The sequence below is a fragment of the Pseudophryne corroboree genome, chromosome 6 (genome assembly GCF_028390025.1).
Source record: "Pseudophryne corroboree isolate aPseCor3 chromosome 6, aPseCor3.hap2, whole genome shotgun sequence".
NCBI lineage: Eukaryota > Metazoa > Chordata > Amphibia > Anura > Myobatrachidae > Pseudophryne > Pseudophryne corroboree.
The window spans coordinates 735,618,926-735,638,116 of NC_086449.1; the positions used below are offsets into that span (position 1 = coordinate 735,618,926).

Genomic DNA, 19,191 nt, shown 5'->3' on the forward strand with positions numbered 1-19,191 from the left:
ATGTATCAAGCAGTGGGAGAAGTGGACCAGTGGAGAAGTTGCCATAGCAACCAATTATCGTTGAGGGAGCATTTATCATGTACAGTCTAAAAAATGATAGGTAGTTGCTGTTTGGTTGCTATGGGCAACTGCTTCACTCTGGGGCAGATGTATTAACCTGGAGAAGGCATAAGGAAGTGATAAACCAGTGATATGTGCATGGTGATAAAGGCACCAGCCAATCAGATCCTAACTGTTAATTTACATATGGGAGCTGATTGGCTGGTGCCTTTATCACCTTACACATATCACTTGTTTATCACTTCCTTACGCCTTCTCCATGTTAATACATCTGCCCCAATGTTTGATACATTAACCCTTGGATTTGAAATGTTCTTAGGTTACTGGTGAGACAGTTTAATCTCCGGTGGGGCGTGCACTGTACAAATGTGTAAGCATCACTCTTACGTCCTACCACTTGAGATGCACCAAATGAAACAGTTTCTTCCCTATACTGCTCCGGTCAGCCTGGTGCATGAGAGGGAGGGTGAGAAGGGATCACTGCCTTCATTGCATATGGCTTCTTTTTTTTTTGCCTCTAATTTTTTATTTTTATTTTAATACAGAACAAAGTATTCAGCTACTCCACCAAAGTGCAACCGGCAGGGACTAAGGAGCTGATGTATCAAGCTGAGGTTTTTTTTTTTAGGTCATTTTAATATCGGCCAAATGTATGAAAGGGTTAGTGATGGAGATGTCGCAAATATCTCATATGTTACCTATCGATTGAGACAGCAACGCACAACACTGGCATTGCCAGGGAACCTGATGGGAATGGGAATGCTTTCAAATTTATCCAGCTCTGATAAGGAATGTCTCTCAGAGATTGATTGCTATTCTCTTTGGTACACTTTATAGAAGGATACACGTGGGAGAAGGATCTTTTCTGATTCCTCCCGTGTCTGTGCAGCTCCTCCATTTAGTAGCAGCGACCCTTTGTCAGAAATGTTTAAAATAAATATAAAAAGTAGTAATGAACTTACAAAAAACAAATGAAGTGGACGTACAGGCACACATTCCCACCAAATCTGATTTTGTGTAGTTCCTTAGCAGTATTGTGCTTCATACAATGGCAGAAATACTGTCAGGGCAGTTTATGCAGTTTGTATGGAGCCCAGCAGGGAGGAGCCATACTGCTGCTCCTGAGGCCCCTTACTCAGCTTTACTGAGCTCTTCTCTCAGCTGAGAGCCGGAAGTGGGCCTCACTGAGCAAGTGTCACTCCGTGCAATTACTCAGAAGAGTCAGTGACCTCGGGAGCAAATAGAACACCATCAGTAGTAGCTACTGTCACCGGGCAGCCACTTATAACCAATAATCATGAGAACGCTTCCTATCACGTCACGTAATGTTGCTGGTTCATAGTGAATGGAAGCTGTATTTGAGTCCACAGAATGAGTGTCTCCACTGTGTGTAGGCTATGGGTGTACATTAATAAATTAAAATAAAACAGTGCATGTCTATTTATATAGTATTATACAGGTCCTCCTTTTCTTCCTTATAGAGAATAACCAGGAAACAGGCGCTCAGCGTTACCCCAGTCAGCTGCAAACAGAGAAAAAGGAAAATTAATGGTTGTTATAATTATAAAATATTTTAAATAATTCAATCACACCACAGTGTAACTCATTGCAGAGAACAGTAAGTGTCAGCCGAAATCTAAGTTTCCAAGAAATCTATCTGAGTGACCAGAGGTGGCATGAAGGGTAAATGGCATCACCTACGTGTACTGTATATAAGACCTGCTGCTACTCCTGAACTGATTGATAGTTATTGTTATATCAGATCCTTTATATCATCTTAGCCAATGGCCTCTAATGTCCTTGGCCTTAATCTGGTTCAGCCCCCAGCTTTTAATGTTTATGACTATTATGCCAAATACACAGAGATTTGTCAAAGCTTGGAGAGAGAGATAAAGACCCAGCCAATCAGATCCTGTCATTTTTCAAACACAGCCTGTAACATGGCAGTTAGGAGGTGATTGGTTTGTACTTATCTCTCTCCACTTTATCTCTTTCCAAGCTTTGATACACCTCACCCACAATGAGTCCCATGCAACTCTGCTAGCGTTAGGCATCTTTTTTTCCATAAATGTGTGTTAGACACAACACAATGTGGCTAGGACGCACCAGGAGACTGTGCTGATTCATTTGATGGGATACATATGTTGTCCCGGTGGATAGGATACAAGTGGATATATGAACGACACCGGTATCCCAAAGCAGAGAATCCCCTAACCCTCCACCCCTCCCCTGCAGCCTAACCTTAACCCTCCCCCCACAGCCTAATCCTATCAGCTGTCAGCGTCAGCATTCCGAGCAGTGTCGGGATTCCGACGCCGGCATTTTGACTGCCGGGATCTCAAACGCTGGGATCTTGACCGGATCCCCATTTGATATATGACACTTGTATATTGTGTGTGACTGAGTCTGTATACGAAGCACAACAGAACTTGTATTAGAAAAGAGCTGCAGCTGCTACTGTGTAGCACTACCTGTACAGATTCAGAGACTCAGTTGCACGCAGATCAAATTAATAAGCACAATCTCCTTGTGCATCCAAGCCACATTGAGTTGTGACTAAAGGGCCCTACAGACAGAGCCGGTCCTAACCAATATGATGCCCTAGGCAAGATTTTGGCTGGTGCCCCCTAGCACCACCGCTAGTTCCGCCTCTGACCTTGCACCTCTTTCCCAGCACCATCACCCCTCACCCATAGCAGTCCTTATTTTGGTGTTTGTACCCCCTATATTTTAAATAGGAACAGTTCGCACATTCGGCGCACAGCCCAAAAAGGGGTGTGTTTTTGCTGGCAAGGGGCATGGCCACACAATAGTAACCCCAATTCAAATTACGCCACACAGTACTGCAACTTTATTCACATTTGATCATGCGATAGTGTTCATAATTCACATTACATCCCACAGTAGTATCACATTACCTTATAAACATTACTGGTCACGGTAGAGCCCCGTATTCACATTACATCACACTGAATTGCTCCTTATTCACATTACACCACACCCTATTGCTCTTACGGTGCGGAATTATGTGTATAAATGCATTACTAATGTGTGGCATTATGTGTATAAGGTGCTCTACTATGTGGCATTACGCATAGAAAGAGCACTACTGTGTCGTCTAATGTGAATAAAGAGCAATAGGGTGTGGTGTAATGTGAATAAGGAGCAATTCAGTGTGATGTAATGTGAATAAGGGGCTCTACCGTGACCAGTAATGTTTATAAGGTAATGTGATACTACTGTGGGATGTAATGTTAATTATGAACACTATCGCATGATCAAATGAGACACATTATTAATGTCCTTATAAACATAATGCGCCTTACACATTATGACAACCTTTATTAATGCCCTTTTACACATACTGTCCCTTACACATATGCCGCACATTATTAATGCCCTTATACACATGACACACATTGTGCCCCCTACACATTTGCTGCACATTATTAGTGCCCCTATACACATATGTTGCACATTATTAATGCATTTTTACATGATACACATAATGCTCCTTACACATATTCCGATCACTACTGCACAACCAACCCCGCTCACATGCACACAGCACTCACACTGCCGCTAACACTGTGACCTCTGCCTCTGCTTGGATACAGATGTGTCCTCATAAATCTTGCCTCAATGCTAACGTCGGGCACCTTTCTTTATGAAAATGCATCTTATTTGCATTGCTATGTGGCTAGGATGCACAAGCTGCTTCTGCTTATTAAAATGATATGCAGCATGCCTATATACTGTGTGAGACTGTGGCTGTATCTGCATATGACATGCTAAACATAGAATATAGGCATGCCACATATCATTTTAATCAGCAGAAGCTTCTGATGCCCCTAGGCATATCAAATGCCCTAGGTAATTGCCTAGTTTACCTCTGCCTATGGCCGGCTCTGCCTACAGACACGGCGATACGGCAGACGGGCGACCCGGCAGCGGGGGGGCAGTGACGGGGGGAGTGAAGTTTCTTCACTTCCCCCGTCATACGGCTCCATTGAAGTGCAGGCAAATATGGACGAGATCGTCCATATTGGCCTGCATGCACAGCCGACGGGGCACCAGCGATGAACGAGCGCAGGGCCGCACATCGTTCATCGCTGGTGACTCCACACTGCACGATATGAACGTTATCTCGTTCATATCTTGCAGTCAAATCATCCAGTGTGTAGGGCCTATAAGACGCATAGATGTATGAGGACAAATCTCTGAGTAGCCCCAGTATCTTTTATTTGACTAGAACTGCATTGTTGGAACAATATTGATCAGTATGTATGCATTTACTGTATGCAGCTCTGTTAACAAGTATTACGTGTTTTCAGTGCTGTGATTAATGCTATATTTAAAATTGGGAACTGACTGAGTTCAACTGAGTATTTATTTCTCTTAGTGATGTATATTCGTCTGCACCCTTGTTTTCTATTCTTAGTTTTATCTCTTAAAAGATTGCGGTATTTGTGTAGGACACATGCCACAGGATTTTTGAAACACAATAAATAAAAATACACTTAGATGCAAGTCAAAAGTCTGTGTTACTGTACACTGTGACAGTATGTGTCAGATATGCCAGAAAATGCCTCTTAAAGTTCACAAAAATTTTAACAAGTTACGGCCCTCATTCCGAGTTGATCGCAGAGATTCATCGCATCGCAAATGTACGAAAACTAAGTGTCTGCGCATGCGCAAAAGCGTAAATACGCTTGCGCGAGTACATGCGTACGACATTAGTGCAAAAATGCCAAATTTAAACCAACACGTAACTGGCAAACGAAAACGAGGAGTGGCGGAGGCGTGGCGGAGGCGAGACTTCGCAATGCTCCGACATGGGCGTGAAAGTGGGCGTACAGTGTGGGAGTATGCAACTCGCAATTGGCGTGTTTATCGCAATTATACCTTGTCGCTGTTAAATCTAACATAGGAAACCGTAGCAACCTTCACGCAGCACCCGAGTAGGTCTGCAGTTACTCTACATTTGCGAAGTACTGTTACCAAGTGTGTATGCAGTAATTAGCTGTTAATTGGAGAGCACATTCATCTGATGGCCAATTACTTGCTAATTACTGCGCAGATGAAAGTTAGCAAACAGCAATTGTCTGAACCAACATTACATGTTTATTCTACTCACATATAAATCACACACACTGCCAAATAAGGTTGTTTTTTGTGTTAAAGTTGGTGTTTTAAACATTTTTAAAAATTGTTTTAATGTGTGTAAGAATAACAAATCCAAACAAGTGAAATAATTAAACATTTAAATTGAAAGCTGCAACATTTTAGCTAAAGAAACCGACACCCACATAATGCAGCATACACTTTAATTTTGTCCGAAATGTAACATTAATATTTGTTTATAATATTTGACAATGTTTTAAATGATGTCCTGTTGACCAATAGATAAATCTAAAAAGTGTTGTGTCAGTTTACTTAATATGGACATTAAAGTGTGGTGCAAAGCATACCTGTATTTGTTGGATGATGCAATTTTTTGGGAGAAATTGCAGATTGGTCCACAAGTGTCTATAAGCTGACCTAATTTTTCTGGAACTAAGATTTACCTAATGCATTACCTTGAATAAACTGCACAATTTTTAATTAATTTTTTTTTATTACTGTAGTAAGATTTCACAACATGAAAACAACATGGCTACACGTGAGTCTCACAGGCAGAGATGGACCAAGCAGCAAGCATATGGCACTGACACAAATGATATAGCAGAACTTAGTACTCTGCAAAATTCAGCTTCTGACTAAATTATAATTTGTAATCAAAAATAAAACATATTACACACCCTGCCACACAAAAATTTTGCCACAACTGAGAAAGAATTAGGATCCACCACACAAACACAACAATACATAGCACACTAGTAAGAGGAAGATGGCTCTGGTGTTTACACAAAAAAACTCACAGGCTACAATACCTCCAAACATAAATAATACATTTCACTAAGAGGGAGTTATCCATTCTGGCCACACAAGCCAACTCCAAAATAACATAGAGGCAACATGAAAAACATGGGTGCTGCCCATCTGGAGAGACATCACTTTCTTTTTTTTCTCCCCGCCTGAGGCTGTTCTTCTTGGCTTGGTCTGCGGAGCGACCTTCGTTGGGCCTGCCCAGTGGGCTGTTCTTCCTGGGCAGGGGCAGGGGAGGGAGCTGATGTGGGTGGCTCTCTGCCACTGTGGGCAAGGGAGACAGCGATGGCCTGGAGCCCTTGCAAGATGTTATTTGCAAGGCTTTGGAATGAGGAGGCAAGTTGTTCTTGGCCCTGCCTGATCTCTGCCAGACCTTGGCAGAGTTGAGCAACACCTTGCTCAACACTGGTTCGGTGCTCAGTGAGCCGGACAGCTATCTGGCTTACCTCCCGGAGGACCCCGTCTTGAAACGCATTTAGGCTCTCACCATACCTAGCGATTTCAAGCAGGATCTCCAGGATAGCAGAGGGTTGGGTGGGGGGGCCAGTAGGAACCTGCAGAGGTGGGATTTGTGGCCCCACACTGGCAGACCCACTAGGTCCCTCCACCTCAGCCTCAGCCACATAACCCTCCTGTGACTCAAACTGATCATCCCCCTGTGCTGTGTTTTGTGGCAAGCAAATAGAAGAATGTGTGGGAAAAGAGTACAATAAAAAATTAGATTTTATTTTATAAATACAGTTTAAATTGCAGACAAATACATGTGTAAACTTACCTGGCAAGTCATGTCCCGTCAGGATCTCAGGCAGGTCCGTGTCCATATTAGACACCCCTTGGCCCTCCTCATAACTGACACAGGCCATCGCCATCTCCTCCAAGTCTGTAAACTCCACAGCGACAGATGGTCCTCCCCCTGTAGCCCTTGAGGCATTCCACTCCGCAGACCTCTTTGCCTTCAGGCGGGATTTGAAGTCGGCCCACCTACATATGTATTGTGAAAGAGGGGCAAAGTAGAGTCTTATTATTTGTGTATGTAAATATCTAGGACACATGTTCTGCTTCTGTTTGCTATACATAACATCACATGTCACTACATTTTTAAGTCAACTTAGCACAGAAAAAGGACTGGCAAGATGCACTTACCGTCGTCTAACTTCCTGCGATGTTCTGACGACAGAGCCAACTTCATTCACAGAATGTGTGATGTCCCTCCAGATGCGATCTTTTGTAGCAGCACCCATGTTTTGGGGGCCTCTATGTACTTTGGACATGGCCTGCGTGACCAAGACACGCAACTCCCTCTTAGTGAATGCTGGCTGTCTTTTCTTACGTCTGGAGGTAGCCTGTGAGGTTTCTTCCTGTTGCTCCTCACCATCTTCCTCCTCACTAGCAGCTTCTGTCTGTTGTGTTTGTGTGGCTAATGCTGATTCCTCCTCAGTTTGGCCAGTATGTGTGTGTGGCAGGGTATCCCCACTCAATTGTTGGGGCTCAGAAGCTGACATTTGCAGAGTACTAGGTCCTGCCTGTTCAGAATCCGCAGAGGCGTATTCAAACATCCGTTTCTGGCACTCTAGGCGTTTTTTCGCCAATGCCATCTGCTGCTGTGCAATGCGGTCCATCTCTGCTGCTAATTCCTCACGAGAAGCCATGTTGGAGATGACGTGTGTACGCCCAGGTGTGTGCCTATTTATACCTACGTGCGGCGCGTTCATTCACACAGGTGTACAGTATGGTAATCTTGCTAATGATTGCACTGCTTATTTAAGGGCCTAGTTTGCACGCTGTGAGTGTTGGTAGTTTGGAGTTTGTCGTATTTTGGATGTTGCAGTTTGGAGTTCGTTGGCCCGTGCGTGAAGGTGCTATTGTTCTTTTCTGAGTGAGTAATTGTCAAGCATACATTTTGACGTTTGTTCGCGTTTAGCATATAGACAGTATTGCATACTTTTTGCGAAATTCCGTTTGTGAGTATTCGTGCATTCGTCTTGGTGTTAAATGCAACTGTTTTTTGTAGCAATGTTTTTTTTTGTTTATTAAATATTAAATGTTGTTAATCTATATTTTGAATGTACATTTATAACACTAAACCTGTGCTTTAGTGTTTCTGTTTTGTGGACTAATGTAAAAATGTTGTTCTTACTGTCATGCTTGCTCTCTTGTAGGTGTCTTATTTTGGGAGATTTATCCCCTTTTGGTTTTTGTTGTTTAGTGTGCCCAAAAACACTAATTTACTGCAGTTTTTGGAGGAGCAGGTAAGTCCCCTTGGCCTGTGTTTGTGGCTGTTTGTGTTTGTTCAAAGTGTTTTGCTTATGTTTGTCATCCATCTTTATAATAAATTAAATAATTTTTCCCAGGATTGTTCTGCAAAGTAGTGCTGTTCTTGCCTGTACTAGCTACTAAAGGGCTAAATTTTTATTGGAATCTATTTTAGATGTCGAACCTATTTTTCGTTATTTATACTTAGGTGTTTTTTATGTCTTTGATGCTCTTATTATGTGTCTGTATTGACACATGTAGTTCTCTTTAACATGGGATGTTGCCCATAGCAACCAATAAGATTATATTTGAAGTTTTTAGGCCCACTTTTACAAGATAACATGTTTAATTGGATTGGTTGCTATGGTCAACTTCGCATCTTAAATTGAACTCCCGTAGTAGTAAATGTACCCCATGGTGTGGTACACTTTCTTGTTTAAAAAAAAAAACATTGCTGAGCAGCCTTGTGTGTTGTTATGCTACTGATTTATCCTTAAAGCAGCCATGATGTAGTCACTTAGGCATTAAAGCAGGCCTGTCCAAACTGCGGCCCTCCAGCTGGATAAAAACTACACATCCCAGCATGCCCTGACACAGCTTTGGCCTTACTCTGACCACAAAACTGTGTCAAGGCATGCTGGTATATGTAGTTTCACAACAGCTGGAGGCCAGCAGTTTGGACATGCCTGCATTTAAGTGTGCTTTGTGCCTTGCTTGGATAATAAGTAATGTTATTAAGTTATTAATGTTTATGTTGCATCTTAATTTCAGATGTTGCAGTTGGAGATCCCACAAGTTTTGGGGGAATAATAGAAACCATGCGCCAACACCTGCATGGGTTAATGAATTGTTTGGATCATTTACAAAAATTTGCATGATTTTTTAATATAAAAAAACATTTATTGATTACAAAAAAAATACCAATAAAAACAAGTTGTTTAAAGTTAACCGGGTGTTGTGTTTATTAATGCAAAAAAGGATCAGCAGATTGGCAAGCAGAAATTGATTCCCTAAAACATTTCACACATCTAACGTAAGATTATAAAAAAAAAAAAAATTAGGAGATTATTGTGTTAATAAACATGTAAACACCTTCATTCACAATCAACACCTTAAAAAAAAACAAAAAAAAACATCTATATTTATATTTTAGACTTTTACATGTCGATGGCCAATTATGGCAACAAAGTGTTCTTCATGTTTTTTTTGCTGACTTTTTGGAACATTATCAATCATTACACTAATTGGATTCGTAATTGACGAGGGCTTGTGGACTTTAAATTGAAAGGTGTAATTTCACTTAATAGCAAAAAAAAACATTGGCCCTCATTCCGAGTTGATCGCTCGCAAGGCGATTTTAGCAGAGTTACACACGCTAAGCCTCCGCCTACTGGGAGTGAATCTTAGCTTCTTAAAATTGCGAACGATGTATTCGCAATATTGCGATTACAAACTACTTAGCAGTTTCAGAGTAGCTTCAGACTTACTCGGCATCTGCGATCAGTTCAGTGCTTGTCGTTCCTGGGTTGACGTCACAAACACACCCAGCGTTCGCCCAGACACTCCCCCGTTTCTCCAGCCACTCCCGCGTTTTTTCCGGAAACGGTAGCGTTTTTATCCACACGCCCATAAAACGCCGTGTTTCCGCCCAGTAACACCCATTTCCTGTCAATCACATTACGATCGCCGGAGCGAAGAAAAAGCCGTGAGTAAAAAAACTATCTTCATAGCAAAATTACTTGGCGCAGTCGCAGTGCGAACATTGCGCATGCGTGCTAAGCAGAAAAACGCTGCGATGCGAAGAAAATTACCGAGCGAACGACTCGGAATGAGGGCCATTGTTGTGCGTTTTTCCTTTAAAGTGTGCACTTTTAATGAAAAATGTGTAAATCTACTACAACTTAGTATTTTTACGATGAAGTATGTGTTAATGCGATGGTTTCGCATTGCTGCGATGGTTTCGCATTACTGCGATGTCATTTGGCGTACGCCCACTTTGTGTAATACTGCGTACGAATGTGCAAAAAACCGTTGGGGGCGGATGTTCGCAAATTTACTACATTAACGCAACTTTGCGAATATGTTGTGCGAACGAAAAACTTAGCGACCAACTCGGAATGACCCCCTACATTTCAGAATTTAACAACAACCAAGTGATGCGTTTCAGTCATTACTTACTATTGCAACATGATATATGATACTACAAAAGGTTTCTAATAAAAAGCTTCAAATACTCTCTACTTATGTGTCCTCACTGACTAGGCGTCTTTATGATATATGGCAAGAGATGCCGGGTATGAGTCTAAGGGGCCTATTTATCACAATCCGCATCTCAGATGTGGATGGGATGAGATATATTCCCCCCAATCTGCAATGTGATAATTGAATACATCACAGGGCTGTATCCAGAGCCGGCCCTAACCAATATGATGCCCTAGGCAAGATTTTGGCTGGTGCCCCCTTGCACAGATACTAGTTCCGCCTCTGACCCTGTACCCCTTTTCCATCACCCCTCACCCATAGCAGTCCCATTTTGGTGCTCCTACCCCCTATATTTTAAATAGGAACAGTGTGCACAGCCCAAAACGGTGCGTGTTCTTGCTGGGAAGGGGCATGACCACACAATAATACCCTCAGTTGAAATTACGCCACACAGTACTGCAACTTTATTCACATTATATCATGCAATAGTGTCTCTTATTCACATTACATCATACAGTAGTACCACGTTACTCCCCACAGTAGTGCCCCTTATTCACATTACACCACACCATATTGCTCTTTATTCACATTAGACCACACAGTAGTGCCCTTTCTATACGTACTTTACGCCACAAAGTACAGTAGCACACTTTATACACATAATGCTGCACATTAGTAATGTATTTCATATGCAGAGAGAGCCGCAGTCACACACAGAATATAGACATGCTGCATATAATTTTAATCAGAAGAAGCTGCTTGTGCCCCTAGGCATTCCAAATGCCCTAGGCATTTGCCTAGTTTGCCTATGCCTAGGACCGGCTCTGGCTGTATCAAATATCGCATTGCAGGGACAGAGCTGGCAAGAATGCTCTGTCCCTGTGAATGCACTTACCGCAAATCTCAGGGTATTTTTCAAGAACAATACCCCGAGATTGTGTCCGTGCATGCACCGTTGCCTGCTGCTGGATATCCGGCGTGACACCCCTCCCCCCAATCACACTTACCTGCTGCCAGTTATCAGATTCTATGCTCTTCTTTGACCCCCAATGCTGTAAAGTGAGCTGGCACTTTACAGCATCACTTTACTGCATGGGTCTTCAACCTGTGGCCCTCCAGCTGCTGTGGAACTACACATCCCAGCATGCCCTGCCGCAGTTTTGCTATTAAGGCATGATAAAACTGGGGCATGGCATGCTGGGATGTGTCGTTCACCGCAGATTGAAGACCCATGCTTTACTGAATCGGGAGTCACAGCAGAAGCACAGCAATCTGATGACCAGTAAGTAGAATTCTTTTTTGTTTTACACTGTGATCAGCCTGTGTGTCTAATCTATCAGACACACATGGCTGCTCACAGGGTCCAAATCCAAGCACAGGCTTTGCTGCCAAGTGCCAGCAGTCAGAGAAGTTTGTGCAGGGGTACTGTCTGGAACCAGAGGGAGTCCTGGATAAAGCAATCTCAGTGCTCCTTTTAGTATTTTTTTGTGTGTGCAAATTACAAGTATGGGAAATGGGAACTGGAATGCGAATTTAAAAGCTTGTAGGAGAATTTTGCTAAATCTCCTCCAATTGCCCCTTAGTACGTTCCTGTGATGCTAAAATAATGTGAATTGGGTGAGAAAACACATTTTTTCACATTATATTCTAGTAAAAATTATATAAATATGCCTGTAAAACACTCCGAGAGGAGTAGCAATATCATGTTTTTAGCAGATGCAGGCAAAAGCAGATCAGTGTGCCAGTGACGCTACTTTAACTGCACATGAATAGGTTGTACACAGCAAAGATGAAGCACAATGGAACTTGGCGTGAAAAAAGCGTGGCTGCTCACATTGGTATACAAGTTCAGACTCAGTCATTGATCAGAGTACGCTAGCAGTGTAGTTTTATCACTTCTGTGTGTTTTAATTATGTGATTAAGATTAGGGTTACCATCTCTTCCCTTTAATTCCGGACACATTAATTACACAGGTTCTGTGGCTGGCTGACTTTAAGACTCCATTTCACCTGGTTTTAATCAGCCACAGAACCTGTGTAATTAATGTGTCCAGATTTAAAGGGATGAGGTGGTAACCCCAGTTATATAGAAACATAGAAACATAGAATTTGACGGCAGATAAGAACCACTTGGCCCATCTAGTCTGCCCCTTTTTTATTTTATCCTTTAGGCAATCTCAACCCTTTTTTAACCTTGATTCTTTGTAAGGATATTCATATGCCTGTCCCAAGCATGTTTAAATTGCCCTACAGTCTTAGCCTCTACCACCTCTGATGGGAGGCTATTCCACTTATCCACTACCCTTTCTGTGAAGTAATTTTTCCTTAAATTTCCCCTGAACCTCCCCCCCTCCAGTCTCAATGTATGCCCTCGAGTTCTAATACTTCTTTTCCTTTGAAGAATGTTTCCCTCCTGAACTTTGTTAAGACCCTTTATATATTTGAAAGTTTCTATCATGTCTCCCCTTTCCCTTCTCTCCTCCAAACTATACATGTTAAGATCTTTTAGCCTTTCCGGGTAAGTTTTGTGATGTAGGCCATGCACCATTTTAGTTGCCCTTCTTTGTACACTCTCTAATGTATTTATATCCTTCTGGAGATAGGGTCTCCAGAACTGGACACAGTATTCCAGATGGGGCCTTACCAATGACCTATACAGTGGCATTATCACTTCTTTTTTCCTGCTACTGATTCCTCTCCCAATGCAACCAAGCATCTGACTTGCCTTTCTCATTGCTTTGTTGCATTGCTTTCCTGCCTTCAAGTCACTTGAAATAGTGACTCCTAAATCTCTTTCCTCCTCAGTAGTTTCCATTATAGTACCCTTGATACTATACTTAGCCTTTGGGTTTTTGAGACCCAAGTGCATGATTTTGCATTTTTTAGCATTAAACTGTAGTTGCCACGTTCTTGACCATTTCTCAAGCCTACCTAGGTCATCAATCATTTGTTTGACCCCTCCCGGTGTGTCTACCCTGTTGCATATCTTTGTATCATCTGCAAAAAGGCATATCTTCCCTTCAATACCATCTGCAATGTCACCAACAAAGATATTAAAGAGAACTGGACCTAGTACAGATCCCTGGGGTACTCCACTGGTAACATTTCCCTCCATAGATTGCACTCCATTAACTACAACTGTCTGTTTCCTATCCTGCAACCAGGTTCTTATCCATTTCACTAATTTATAATCCACCCCCAGGCTTTCAAGTTTATTTAGCAGTCTGTGATGTGGGACAGTGTCAAATGCCTTACTAAAGTCTAGATATGCTACATCTACAGCTCCCCCTTGATCTATTATTTTCATCACAGAGTCAAAAAAGTCAATAAGATTTGTTTGGCATGATCTCCCACCAGTAAATCCATGCTGTTTTGGATCCTGTAAGTTGTTCGATTTAAGATATTCCACTACTCTTTCTTTTAATAGTTTTTCCATTACTTTCCCTACTACTGATGTAAGGCTTACTGGTCTGTAGTTACTTGCTTCTTCCTTGCTTCCACTTTTGTGCAGTGGAACTACATTTGCTCTTTTCCAGTCCTCTGGAATATCACCTGTATTTAGTGACTGGTTAAATAATTCTGTTAAAGGTGTAACCAGGACATCTTTTAGCTCTTTGAGTATCCTTGGGTGTATTCCATCTGGTCCCATTGATTTATCCACTTTTAGTTTTGAAAGTTCTGTTAGGACCTTCTCCTCTGTAAATGTATTTTCATCTACCTTATTTTTATGAATGTCCTTGCAATTTAACTGTGGCCCCATCCCTTCTTCTGTAGTAAATACTGAGCAAAAATAATTATTTAGGTGATCTGCTATTGCCTTGTCTCCCTCCACCAAATGCCCACTCTCTGTCTTAAGTCTTATTATTCCTCCATTTGATTTTCTCCTTTCACTTATATACTTAAAAAAAGTTTTGCCCCCTTTATCTACTGACTGGGCCATTTTCTCCTCAGCTTCTGCCTTTGCACGTCTGATCACTTTCTTAGCATCCTTCCGTCTGTCCAGATACTCCTCTTTGTCGTTATTATTTTGAGTCTGTTTGTATTTCCTAAAAGCCATCTTTTTTGCTTTCACACTAGTTGATACTACTTTTGTGAACCACACTGGCTTCCTTTTCCTGGTGCTTTTCCTAACCATTTTGATACAAAGGTCTGTTACACTTAGTAATGCACTTTTAATTTTTTTCCACCTCTCCTGCACCCCTTCCAAGTTCCTCCAGTCTGCCAATGAATCACTTAAACATCTCCCCATTTTTGCAAAGTCTGCATTTCTAAAATCCAACACCTTTGTTTTTGTGTGAGAGGAGTTGGATCCTGTCTTTATACTAAACCATACTGCTTGATGATCACTGGATCCCAGGTGCTCACCCACATATATATCAGATATTCTATCACCATTTGTAAGAATTAGATCTAATATTGAGTCTTTGCGAGTGGGCTCCCTCACCAATTGCTTGAGAGATGCTCCCTGTAAGGAATGTAGAAATTTGCCACTTGTAGCTGAACTTGCAAAAGACCCCTCCCAATTTACATCAGGTAAATTAAAGTCTCCCATGATTATGACTTCTCCCTTAAAAGCCATTTTAGAGATGTCCAACAATAGGTTCCTGTCCAAATCCTGCCCCTGGCCTGGTGGTCTATAGATCACCCCAATGCGAATAATGTCCTTCTTCCCAGTTTCTATGGTGACCCAAAGGGCCTCAGTTTTGGCTTCAATATTTTGTATTAAAGTGGCATTTATGCTTTTTTTCACATACATTGCTACCCCTCCTCCTATTCTTCCTATTCTATCTTTCCTAAATAAATTGTATCCTGGTATAGTTAAGTCCCAGTCATGATTCTCATTGCACCAAGACTCTGTAATAGCCACAAAATCCAGGTTATCCCTTGTCATTATCGCAATTAGCTCTGGAATTTTGTCTCCTAAGCTCCTAGCATTTGCAGACATAGCTTTAAAAAATGTTTCTGTGCATTTGTTAGTAGTAGCCATGTCCAGAGCGTACAAAATGAATGACAAGTTTAAAGTTGAAATTACCTGTTTGGGGATGTTGCTCAGTATTTGTTTTCTTTTACTAATCAGTAATCATACTCTGTCCTTTACACCACGACTATACCTTACTAAATATAAAGACATAGTACACCTGACCACAATGGGTTAATGTTCAAAAGAGGTAATCACCAGTTAGTATGCAATACTAAACTGTTTCACTGAGCAACTTCCCCACACATGCAATGACATTTTCAAGAAATCATTACATAAAGAAACATACATAAGTTTGCATAAGAGAGAACTGTAGTGAGCAGATTGGGGATGCCTTTTCCTCGGTTTTGTAAAAACGGATGATATGCATAAGATGAATTACATACTTTTGAGCATTAAGGCAGTCCTTTTGTGGTAGTGTTGGTGTGTTGATGTTTTCCTTCGGTTTAACGCAGGTATAACGCTATTTTTATAATAACACTTTTATGTCAGCACTTCTATGGAAGCACGACCAGCCGACGACTATCCAGCCGTATACTAGACTTCAAATAGGAACAATATCCATGTGAATGCAATGATTGCAAACTCCACCCAAGACCATCCCCCTTTAAACTAAGGCCATAAATTAACTTAGAAAAACAGACATTACATGCCAATAAGGCAGCCAACTATATCTCTACAAAGAGAAAAACATACAAGAAAAAAAACAAAAAAACCCATATTCAATATACCTAGACTATTCAAACATGAAATTCATTTGGCATAATCAGCAAATGGAGTACAACTTGCTGGGATGTGTAGTTCAACGAATCATACCTAGACTATTCAAACATGAAATTCATTTGGCATAATCAGCAAATATGACACAACTGTAATAAAAGACACGTCATTCTGTACAAATTGAGAACATTTTGCATGTATATCTTAATACACTATAGTAATAAGGTATGTTAATATTTCCTGAATACTGCTCATAATAACCCATATCATCTAATACAGAAAGGCAGAATTGTGGCAAAATGCAACTTGTTTTAAATTTTAGGTTGTAGTGCTGCAAATTGTCCACTATGTGGCGCTGTTGCCATTAATTTCTTTTTGGCTTTTGTGCTCTAGCTGCAATATCAATCTCAATTTTAACTGGGATGTGCTAAAAGCTTTTCACATCTGAAAGGTGGAGATGGTGACCACAAGTGATAAATAATAAACCATGTAATAGTACAATAATGTAGCTTTTGTTAACAACTGAACCTACAGTATTGTTTTAAGCAAGTGTAATTTTTTTTTATAATGTGAAATTGAGAATAAAAAGTCCCCCCCCCTAAAAAAAAAAAAAAAAGAAGATACTCAGGCTATTTGGGTATTTTAGTAACATGCTGCTAACCTATAAATGATAACATCAACAATAATAATAAAAAAAAATACACTATGTTAGGTGCAATGTCTGCACAATAAGTGCTATCTTAGGGGAGCAATAAGTGATGTGATTGGCCCCAGGCTTAGGAAATGTTCTACAATAGGTGATGTCAGGTTTTATCGTGGCATCATGCATGTGATGTGAATTCAGCGTGTGCATATACACTGCAGACAGGAGTAAACTACTTTCAATGGTGTGAAACCAGCTTTGACTCCCCTCTGTAAGGCTGAAGTACTGGCCCACAGGGGTACAGCTGAAACCACCAGTGGGCCCTACTGCCTGAGGGGGCCACCCCGTCCTCTAGGGATCAGGTTCCAGACTGTGCTGTTACTAATCTAGTACATTATCTTGCATGCACTACAGTATTTACTGTATATATTTATCTAGAGGACCAACACTTGCAAAATGGTTAGGCAAACCAATGAGGTGGCAGACCACACCCCCTCTGGAGACTGGCCACACCCCTAAACATGGTCCCCTACAACTGCATTCCCCCGGTGGGCCCAGGGCCGGTGCAAGGCCTCTATGCACCCTAGGCAAAGCTTCAACCTGGTGCGCCCTAACCTGCAACTCCTGCAGGAGGTGCGTCAGGGCTAGAGGAGCCGCCACGGGGGCGCCCCTCGGGAGCCATAATTACATCCGCCTCCTATGTGTCTTCACATGACTTGATGTTACACGTGTCAGCATGGAGGAAGTGCTGAGGCACTATGTGGTACAGCTTGATAGTGGTGGCTGCACCTGATTAGACACGCAGCAGCAGGACAGTGTTAAAGGAGAAAGCCGCATACAGAGACATCCTTCAGTTTTTTTGCTAGATGAATTCAGTGGCGCCCTCCAGGGGCTGGCGCCCCTAGGCAGCTGCTAAAGCTGCCTAATGGTAGAGCCGGCCCTGGGTGGGCCCTACATGCCCCAGTCCGACACTGGGCTGAAGTGTCTTTCTCAATATAAATCAAATAGATAAAACGAAATCATTTATCATTTTACCTACTGTACACTAAGCCCTGAAGATTTTTATTAGCTATAGAAAAAAGGTAACTAATATATCCTGAAGACATCTTTATAATGCCAGGGAATAATTTAGCCTGAGCCTTTGCTTGTAAAAAATCCCCAAAAGTTTTTCTTTTTTTAAATTTTAACACCCACTGAAAAGTTAAAGGTTAAGCAAACATTTTATTCAAATATCCATTAAAATTGACAGCATTCCAAAGTCTGGTAGGAGTCAGCAGATGTTCCGGTAAAAGATGGTTCTAATTATTTGGGACTTCCATCAGCAAAGCACAAGTTCTGCAAATAGAATCCAGTAAGATTGTAGCTGCCATTTGTGTATTTTTACAAAATGAAAACAAACATCTAATTGGTCACTTTCATTTTCTAAAGGCCCATACACACTAGAAGATTTTTTCCAGCGATTTGAGCGGCAGCAACGGTTTTCAGCGATCTATCGTTCAGTTCGTTCTAGTCTGTACACGGCAAACGATGAACGATGTGTGCTCCCCTGCTCGTTTGAAGCGGGTCGTCAGTCTTCCATGCATGCAGCTCAATCCCAGCAGAGCTGATCGTTAATCGTACAGATCATTTGTAAAATCGCTCAGTGCGTAAACTCAAAATCATTTGTCAGGGAGTTCAAGGGAAATAGCTCATATTCCAAATTGTTCATCTTTCACATATTTCAAGTCTTCTAGTGTGTATGGGCTTTTAAACTGTACTAGCAAAAATGAGACTTCAGAGATTGTGTAATAGGTTCTGAGATTTCGGAGCTGCCATGGTATCTGGGAGTTCACCACTAAAGTCAGAGTAGCGATCAGGCTGGTTAGGCCTAATGACGGATTGGTGCTTTAAATTTAGCAGCAACCCTTCCGATATCACACATTTTTTTTTATAATCTTGAAAGCTGTTATATAACCCTTCTGGTTGGAAATGAAACTAGCCAAAGATAAGGTGTGGCCAGTTAAAGGTATTCCAGACTGTAGGTCTGTCTAACAAATACTTGCCTACTCTCCCGGTTCCTGCGGAAGACACGCAATTATTTGTGTAGTCCCCCGCACCACTAGAAGATTGAGCACCACAACCACATTTTGCCCACTTCCTAGGGACGTAGGGAGAATGGGGAAATGCATAGAGTGAGTCCACAGTGCCTGCGAAGGGAGAGGGGCCTAATGATGCGATAATACGCTAATTGTATCATGTTAGCACCACACCCTATGCAAATAGGCTACGATCATTGCATTTATCCCACAGGGGCGCATTGCTTAATGATGCAATTAGCCCGGCCATGCCCCCCACTGCTTCTCCTTTCTGGGCATCTCCTGGAGAAGAAAATGGCAATGTAGGTAAGTATGGTCTAACATTCATTCAG

At 41.7% G+C, this 19,191-nt stretch overlaps 1 protein-coding gene across 1 annotated transcript in view; it reads right to left on the minus strand.

Annotated features, from left to right (window-relative positions):
* Positions 1 to 304: 304 nt before the first annotated feature.
* The window catches only part of LOC134934676 (tetraspanin-11-like), a 159,005-nt gene continuing 140,118 nt past the window's right edge, over positions 305 to 19,191 (minus strand). The window contains exon 7 of the mRNA XM_063930054.1: positions 305 to 1,582. Coding sequence (XP_063786124.1) covers positions 1,502 to 1,582 — 81 coding nt within the window. The 3' untranslated portion in view covers positions 305 to 1,501. The remainder of the gene's footprint in view (positions 1,583 to 19,191) is intronic.